This window comes from Carlito syrichta, unplaced genomic scaffold (assembly GCF_000164805.1).
Source record: "Carlito syrichta isolate Samal-C Ts95f unplaced genomic scaffold, Tarsius_syrichta-2.0.1 Scaffold315526, whole genome shotgun sequence".
Classification (NCBI taxonomy): Eukaryota; Metazoa; Chordata; class Mammalia; order Primates; family Tarsiidae; genus Carlito; species Carlito syrichta.
In genome coordinates, this window is record NW_007259622.1 from 18,745 (window position 1) to 27,741 (window position 8,997).

Below are 8,997 nucleotides of genomic sequence, written 5' to 3' on the forward strand. Positions count from 1 at the left end.
ATCCACTCACCTCAGCCTCCCAAAGGCGCGGGATGACAGGTTGAGCCACCGAGCCCGGCAAGTCAAAGTATTTTAAAACAGCTTGTTCTAGCCAGGCTCGGTGGCTCAGCCTGTCATCCCGTGCCTTGGGAGGCTGAGGTCCTGGTTCCCATGAGCCCCTCCTGCCTCACGTCCGCTGTGTGTGGCCCAAGCTCAGGCTGCAAGGCAGTGGGTGTCTGGTCGGACCGGCGGGCAGAGGGGCTCCGTGGAGGGCCTAGAGGGGGGGGCTGCCCAAACCCAATTCGCACGTGACCTCCCATGTCCCGAGACAGGGCCCCCGGAGGGGAGACCAAGGGCATCTGTGACCGAGGTAGCCATGACTCAGCACCCCTGACAGCTCCACCCTCCGGGAGGCAGTGGACGATGGTGGGCTCTCATGCCGGCCCAAGGGGAGGGACTCAGGTCCCTGAGGGGCTAACGGCTCGGTGACAAGAGCAGGAGAAAAGGCCTCGTGTGAGGTGGCAAGTCAGGCTTGGGAGCCACACACGCACACGGCCACGCGGGATACCGTGATACCATGGAGGAAGCTGACCCCAGGGAAGTGCTCCATGGACCAAAGAGAAGCCGGAAAGGCCCGGCAACAAAATGGCTCAGCTTCTCTTTACAGCAGCAAGAGTCACATGACTCATCATCTTTTCCTTTTTGCTTTGGCTGTCAGGAATCTCAGGGCTCAAGGGTTCTGAGGCCTGTGGGTCTAAATTCGCTGCTCACCCCTGGCCCAGCGCCTGGTTCTCCATCCCAATTCCTTCTGGGTTTACTTATTTATTATTTGATCTGGCATCTCACTCTGTGGCCCAGGCTAGATCCAGTGGCATGACCACAGCTCGCTGCGACCTCTCCGGGATCCGGCGATTCTCCTGCCTCAGCCTCCTGAGCAGCTGGGATTACAAGTGCCACCACACCAGCGAATTTTCTACTTTTTTGGAAGTTGGGGTCTTGCTATGTGGCTCGTGAACTCCTGGCGCAAGCGAACCTCCCACCGTGGCCTCCCCCAGTGCGGAGATCGCAGGTGTGAGCCACTGCACTGGGCCTTCGACACGGCGGGAAACGTTTCCAGGGACTGCACGCCACCCAGGGTCACGAAAGGGTTTCAGTGCGCGCCATTTCCCCAGCTCCAACAAACCAGTCCCACAAACCTCAAGACCTCCGGCAACACGTTCCTCCTCTCAGCTGTGGCGACGAGAAGCCCAAAGCCAAGCTGTGGCAGGGCCGGACCCTCCTGGGGACTCAGGGAGACCCCTTGCCCCCCTCAGTGAGGACGGAGGATGGACAGGCCTCGGGCTCGTCCTCCGTTCTCAGAGCCAGCAGCACCCTCTCCGCCCACCTCCCCTCACTCGAGCCCCCTGCCGCCTCTCGAGGACCCGTGGGGATGTGGAGTCTGGCCACCCGGCCTGGTGACAAGAGCAGGAGCAAGAGGCCTCCGGCAGGGAAGCAGAGTCAGGACCAACCCCGGGCTCGGGAGCCACACGTCCACACAGCCACCAAGGACCTGTGCAGGGGAGCTCTCACCTCGGGGCCCTTTGCCTAATCCCGCCTGCAGGGTCCCTTCTGCCATGTGAGGTCCCAGGGTTAGAAGGGGATGTTCTTTTTTTGAGTCACAGTCTCACTCCGTCACCCAGGCCACCCCAGGGTCGACTGCTGGGTGCCGCCGATCCTTCCACTTCAGCCTTCCAAGGAGCCAGAACGATAGGCGCATGCCACTGTGCCCGGCTAGTTTTTTGACTTTCTGGTAGAGATGAGGTCTCACCAAGTCTCCCAGGCTGGTCTCGGACCCACAGGCTCAGGCCATCCTCTTGCCTCAGCCTCCCACAGTGCTGGGACGACAGGCTGAGCCGCCACGCCCGGCCAGAATAGGATGGTATTAGGGCGAGGCGGTGGTGGCCCACCATGCTGACCTGGTCTGAATCAGGGTACAGAGTGTCCATGGCGGGTGCAGCTGGCTGGGCTCCATATGGAAGGCCTGGAACGCCAGGCTCAGGGCTGGACTCCCTCCTGGCCCCACAGAGCAGGCCTGGGGGTCACGGGGAGGGGGTGGCTGACTCACATCCGTCCCACCCCGCACCCCACACTCGGCACTGGGGTCAGGTTTCATCTGGAGAGAGCGCTGGGGTCAACCTGACAACTCAGGCGGCTGGGGGGGCACGGAGGCGCAGGGGCCTGGGGGTGGCGCATCAAGCTTGCATTCAGCAGGCACTCAGTAAGTAAACGTCTGTGGGACGGCTACGGCTGTCCTCTAGGGAGGGGTGGTGACTGGCCGCGTGCGTGTCACCGAACGTGCAGTGCCAGGCGAGGCTCAGACACCAGGGAGACTGAGGCGGCCCCGGAGGGACTGTTGGCTGAGAAGCAGCATCAGTGATCGGCAGGGCCGGGAGGGAGGAAGGTGAGCAGAGAGAGACAGGGAGACAGAGACAGATGGAGAGACACAAAGAGAGTTGGAGCGAGAGGGAGAGGCAGAGAGAGAGAGACAGAGACAGATGGAGAGACAGAGAGGGATGGAGTTAGAGATGGAGACAGAGACAGAAAGACAGAGACAGAGCGATGAAGAGAAAGATGAAGAGACAAAGAAGCAGAGAAGGAGACAGACACAGAGAGAGGCAGAGATGGAGAGACAGAGACAGAGACAGAAAGACAGAGACAGAGATGGAGACGGCGACAGATGGAGAGAAACAGAGGTGGAGAGGGACCTAGAAAAAGACACAGAGAGAGATGGACAGAGACAAACGGGAGACAGAGAGACAGATGGAGACGGAGAGAGAGAGAGACAGAGATGGAGAGAGACAGATGGAGAGACAGAGAGAGTTGGAGAGACAGAAAAAAGACAGAGAGGAGAGAGAGATGGAGAGAGACAGACACAGAGATGGAGAAACAGAGAGACAAGGGGGGAGAGAGAGAGAAAAAGATAGAGACAGAGATAGAAGGAGATGGGGGAGAGAGACAGAGAAAGAGATGGAGATTCAGAGAGAGAGACAAAGAGAGATGGGGAGAGAGACAGAAGCAGAGGGGGGAGACAGAGACAGAGGCGAGATGGGAAGAAGACAGGGACGGGGCATGAGCAGGACATGCCAGATGGGCTTGTGGGGGGGCAGCCACGAGGAAGGGCTGGGATGTCAGCCCCCTCTGGGGACAGTGAGGGGGGAGGGAGGAGACACCCTGAGGCCTCTGCTCTGTCCATCCCTTGAAGGGCACAGGCAGACGCCAGTCCTGGACACACACTCCTGAGTTCCCGGGGGAGGCGCCGTTCCCAGGGCCCCGTGAGTACCCGCTGCCATCCCCCGGGCCGCCACACCCCAAGACGGGCCAGAGTCCTCCCCAAATGAGGTTCCAGGGGCCCGCAAGCCAGGCCCGGGAGGACAGACAGGCCAGGACCCAGCCACGGCCCCTCCTGGGCGACTGCCACTGGCAGACGCCGCCCGAAGAAGCGCACGGCCCACGGGAGGGGCAGGCAGGTAGGCTGGGGCCTGCCCGACCCCCACGGAGCCCACGGAGGCTGCCGCAGCGGGTCTTCTGGGGCACACCAGCCCACAAGGTGACACCGAACTGCTGGTCTCTGCTGGTCTGGGGGAGCACGGCGGGGGCCGTCACGGAGCTTGGGCAGGTGTGGGCACTGCACAGAGGCCATGCCCTCGGCCTCCTTTCCTCGGAGAGGACGGATGGACAGGCCAATGGCAGCCGCGAGGCCACGGGGAGCCACGTGCCTCCTGTGCTGCTGTGGCAGAAGGACCACGGCCGGGACAGCATCCGTGGGGCCCCTGCAGGGACTCGGGCCCAGACCTCTCCTGAGCAGCCCCCGGGCAGGAGGCGTGTGGAGTCCCCCGGCAGGCTTCCCGGGGGAGGTGGGCAGCGCACTGGTGTCCTCGCTCTTGGGGCTCGAGACACCAGGAAGCCACCCTATCACGGCTCTCCGGGCTGAGGCGGGGCCCGCAGTCTCAGGGCCTCCCGCCTCTGCTGGCTCAGGGCATCCAGCACCCGCGGCCCGTGGTCACACCGCCCAGCCTCTGGCCCCACCATTACGTGTGGCCTCCCTGAATGCCCATGTCCTTGAGGACAACTGTTGGATTTCTAGGGTGACCTCGGTTCATCCTGACCCTTCACTGGTTGCATTTACAAAGACCCTTCCGGGGTGCTGGACGGGACGGACACAGGTCACCCGGAACAGACCCGAGGCCCTCGCACGCTGCCATTCTGCTTGGTCCCTGTGGGGAGAGGGGCCCTGGGGTCCCCCTGGTGACCCGCGGTGCACGGCCGGGGTCTGAACGGGTCCCATTCAGCTGTAGACAGTCTGGACCAGTTCTCTCCGGACCCCACCAGCTTTGAAGACTGGGCTAATGCCATGTGCCCCACTTTACGTGGGGCAACCTGAGTGCCGAGAGCCCCTTGCTCCCAGGCCAGCCCCGGGTGTCGTTCACCCCACAACAGTGGCTCTGAGGGCCCCAAACCATGGGGCGAGGCACCCTGGGACACAGCAGCAGGCACCCCAACTCTCTGAGGCAACCCTGGCTCCTTATAGCAAGCCCCCTTCGAGTGACGCTGGGCTCCCCGGGCGGAGACCCAGACGCCTTGGGTGAGGCATGGGTTGGCAGCGGGTCCTTGTTCCAAGGGGGAAGCCGAGCGCCCCCCAGCACCCACAGGAGAACAAACCCACGTGCTCGCCATCCAAGCTATCACCCCCAGGTGGTGTCGGGCACAGAGGATCACAGGGGAAGCGCCGCAGCCGGAGGTCATGGGTCTGGTATGACGCTGGCCATGCCTCGTGCTCCCGCCCTCTGAGTGTCCCCACGAGACCCCCGCCTGCTCCTGTGCCGTGGACGCTGCCCTGACCCTCCGACCCACCCCGCAGAGCCCTGGGGCAGAGGTCCACACGGCCTGGTGCGCACTGCTCCTGAGGGCCAGGCTGCTCCCACAGTGGTCCAGCCAACGCATGGCCCCAGAACGGCTCAGACCCACCCAGCCCCAAGATGGTGTGCACCGTGGGTCCTACCTGAGGAAGGTCGAAGCTCTTTGGCAAGAAGCTAGAGGCGGCGGCCCCAGGGCCATAGCTGGTGTCTGGACAGGGCTGGCCATCGAGGAAGGAGGCGGGGCCTATGAACTGGCTGGAGGGGAAAGGGGCCAGGTGACCGTGGGCGAAGGCTCGGCCGCAGGCTCCTGCCCGCCGCCCACGGCAACAAAGCAATACGCACCCAGGCCCCCCCCAGCTCCTGAGGGTGCCAGGGGCTGTGCTCAAGCATGGCAGGCCCCTCACACGCGGCCCCACACAGGGAGGGGTTTCCAGGGGTCCCACGGCCACGCCCAGGGCTGCCCGCCCACCTGCTGGACATGGCCCGGCCCCTGGGAGGACCAGGCCCCCCGGAGAGCCGGCGGCAGACAGAGCCCCATCCCCCCCTTGCGTCAGCAGCAGGGGCTGGGCTTCACCCCCATGGGAAGAGCCCAGGTAACGCAGGAGGGCCCCGCAGCCCCAGCCACGCCTGGGAACCCGGCTCTGACCCGCCCGGCCTCCTCCTGGCCTCCACACCCAACTCATGGCCACCAAGGGGCAGGTGACACGCAGAGGGGATTCGTCCAGGTCCCCGCAGTCCCATCAGCCTGAGGACGGCTGAGGACCAGTGAGGAGGGTGAGGGGGCCGTGCTGCCGCAGGCAACTCTTCAGACCCAGGAGCGGGCCCTGCGGCTGGGAAGGCCGTCCCAGGGGCCGGGCTGGGGCTGAGCAGACTGTGGAAGGGACGTTGGGTGCTGAGCAGACCGTGGAAGGAGCCATCGTGTGCCGTGGCCAATCCATGGCTCACGCATCCCGGGGTCCCTGACCACCTGCCAGGCCCCCGCCCGCCCACGGGCCCCCTGGCCTCTGCCTCCAGAAGCTCCCAGCAGGGCTGAGCCAGGGCATCTGCCGAGCAGGAGCCAGAGGGCCCAGGGGGAGGCAGCGTGTGCAGACCTGAGGGCAGGGAGCCCTGGGCTTGAGAGGTCCACCAGGAGAAGCCTCGGCCCCGCTTGCCAAGATTTTTGGATACGCCCCATGCTCCGGCCCTGACATCCCCACCCCCTGCCCCAGGGCCAGCACCTGCTCCAGCACCTCCCAGGCCCACGTGAGCTCTGGCAACATGTGTCCAGGCCCTTCGCGCAGGCTGCTCTCTCGGGCCCCTGGCAAACGACTGACCCTGCAGAGCCCAGCCTAGCTGCTGTCCTCTGTGGGAAAAGCGCCCTCCAGATCCCCTCACCCCCGAGAGGTTTCTCACACCCCCCAGTGTCTTCTCCACAGCAACGCACCCCACAACCCCGTCCCCTCCCCAGCTGGGTTCTCGCCAAAATGGATCCCAGGGGTCACAGCACAGAGCTCAGGATAACCGGTCTCAGCTGCCGCCCCGCATCCAGGGCTAGTCCGCAGGCAGGACCAGCAGGACCGTGTGCTCAGCGGGGCTTGGCCCCGCCAGCCTCAACCGCACCTTTCACGGCGGCCTCAGGATGAGGCGACCGCCGGGGAGGACGGGAACGCAACTTACCGGCTCTCGTTGGGGAAGGCTGGGTACGCTGGCGGTGAGAAGGTGTTCCACCAGGGGTAGTGCAGCATGGCGCCCTGAAACGGAGGGGGCATCAGGCGGGCAGGGGTGCCACGGCCAGGGTAAACCGCCCAGCACAGGCGACGTTTGAGGGCTGGGGCCAGGGCTCCCTGCAGCCGGGAACAGCCTTGGCCCTCTCGGCTCGGCCTCCTAACATCACTCTAGGCTTCAGATTCCCTGCTTCCCCAAGGGCTGTGGTACGGAGGGCAGGCATCGAGCGGTACATGATGGGGCTGGGCTGGACCCAGTGTCCCTGAGGCTGAGGCAATGCCACCGCCACAGCCCCTCCCCTCAGGCGTGAAACAGGTCATCCTGCCACATGCGGATAACCCTAGCTGCAGCATGTACGAGTGGGCCCAGGGCTTGGGAACCTGCATCTCCCACAGGACCCCAGGGATGTGGGTGGCCCCAGCACCTGGCTTGAGGCCCGTCCTGGAGGTGGAGGACAGAACCGCTTGCAAGGCAGGATGGCCAATGGGGCCTGTGCCCTCAGAGCTGGGGTAAGACAGACCAGGCCTGTCTGCGCTGTGAGGTGCCCTGGGGGCCTTGGTGACTGCCAGGCACAGGAGGAAGGTTCTGGGACCTTCTCAGAGCCTTGAGAAGGAGCTGAGACTCTGGGAACCTGCCTTGGGAAATGCTGGCTGGTGGCCAGGAGTGAGCCCGAGGTCAGCAGAGTCGCAAGGGGCTTGGCTGCCGCCATCTCTCTGGCAGCCCCTCTCCTGAGTCTGACAAGACCCCAGACCCGCAGAGGCCCCCGGGTGGCTCCCTCGATGTCCCTGCCAGCAGCCTAGCCCTCAGCCAGGCTTGCCGTGCCAGTCCTGGGAACAAGAGCCACAGGGGTACACACAGGCCCAAGACCTCAGGACTGGCCCACAACAGGCCTGGGCGAGGGTCAGGACCTTCAGGTGTAGGACGTAGACACACACGCCCCACAGCACGTTCCCTCCCTGTCCTGATGGTGGGGAAGCCCCCCCGGTCACCAGGGAGAGACCATGGCCAGGGACGCCAGCCTGCTCATCCCCGCAGACCTGGACGCCACACCGGCTTTCCCAGCCAGAGACAGCTCGCCACCCCGAGACCCCACGCCCTCCCCAGGCCCGATGCGATCCATGGGGCTCAGCTGCCACTGCCCCCAGAGCTCGAGGGCCAAGAGGTGGCGGGAACCAGCCCAGGTGGGAGCCTGTCTGCACTCGCAAGAGCCGAGGGCCCATATGGTTGCCCAGCGCCCCCCACCCCACGCTGTGTCCAGCCCGAGGACCCCAGCACCATCTCCTCGGCTCCCGCACTGGCTGCCAGCGAATCACAGGATGCACGGCATGGGCTCCTCCCTACTCGAGGCCGGTCAAGGCCTCTGTGGAAGCTTCTGGAAGGAGGCAGGGCTGCATGCCGGGGTGGGGGAGGTCCACCCGGAGCTCAGGCTTCGCGTTCCCTCCCCCACTCCGCCTTGTGGGGAGAAATCCAGCCCCAGAGAGGGACTTGGACTTCCTGAGGTCATGGGCACATCCGGAACATTCCGGGGCAGGACTCTGACTCTAGACCCAAGCCAGCTCCTGGGATGAACTAGAAAGTTCATGGTGAGGGAGACAGGCCAGCCACGGCAGTGGGTGAGGACAGGCCACGGGTGGCTGCGGGGCCCAGGGTCTGCTTACCTGACACGCTTCACCCACATGCCTGGGGCTCTGCTGGGGATTGCCAAGCAGGGACACCCTAGACCCACCCTTAGAGGGCAGGGCTGATACATGATTGGCTCCGAGATGAACACCTGACCCCAGCCAGCCAATCAGAGCCTGCCTGGGGATTTTCCACTGACGGCCAGCGGGGGGAGGCGGTTCCTTGCTCTTCAGAGGACCTGAGATGTGATTGGTCCAGAGGTAGCACCTGACCAAAACCAGCCAATCAGAGCCTGCCTGGGGATTTTCCACTGGCAGCCAGAGGGGGCGGCCCCCTTTCCTTTGGAGGACAGGGCCTGAGATGTGACCATCGCCAGCCCACTGCAGCATGCCAAGGAGCCTTTGCACCATGCTGCCTGCCCAGCACCAAGCCGGGCTTCGACCCGCACCACTCCCACCCCAGGTCCCCATGGCAGCTGGATCCTTGTGGCTGCCCGGGGGTTGGGGGAAAGGGGGACAGTGGGGGGACTTGGTCTCAGCCAACAGTCAGGGCCAGTGGGTGAAGCGGCACGGCTGTCCTCCAAACCTCAGGGGTGCTGGCTGGGAGGCGACTGGGACGCTGAGGGAGTGGGAACTGGGCTGCTCACCCGAGCAGGGTCTCCCCAGAGGCAAGTTGGGGGGAAGGAGGGTGGGCAAGGTGGGAGGGACCCGAGCTGGGGATGGGCAGGCTTCAGAGGATGAGGGGGGCCTGAGCCGGGAGGCAGGACGGTGGGCCTAGGATGCGTCAGCTTTGCGTGGGG

The 8,997-nt window shown here is 64.7% G+C and overlaps 1 protein-coding gene across 1 annotated transcript in view; it reads right to left on the bottom strand.

The window, feature by feature from the left end:
- Window positions 1–8,997, bottom strand: part of LOC103275536 (protein strawberry notch homolog 2-like) — a gene marked incomplete at its 3' end in the record, with an annotated part of 29,091 nt that overhangs the window by 18,013 nt on the left and 2,081 nt on the right. The window contains exons 2-3 of the mRNA XM_021706397.1: window positions 6,531–6,604; window positions 5,018–5,129 (exon numbers count right to left, since the gene is read on the bottom strand). Coding sequence (XP_021562072.1) covers window positions 5,018–5,129; window positions 6,531–6,604 — 186 coding nt within the window. The remainder of the gene's footprint in view (window positions 1–5,017; window positions 5,130–6,530; window positions 6,605–8,997) is intronic.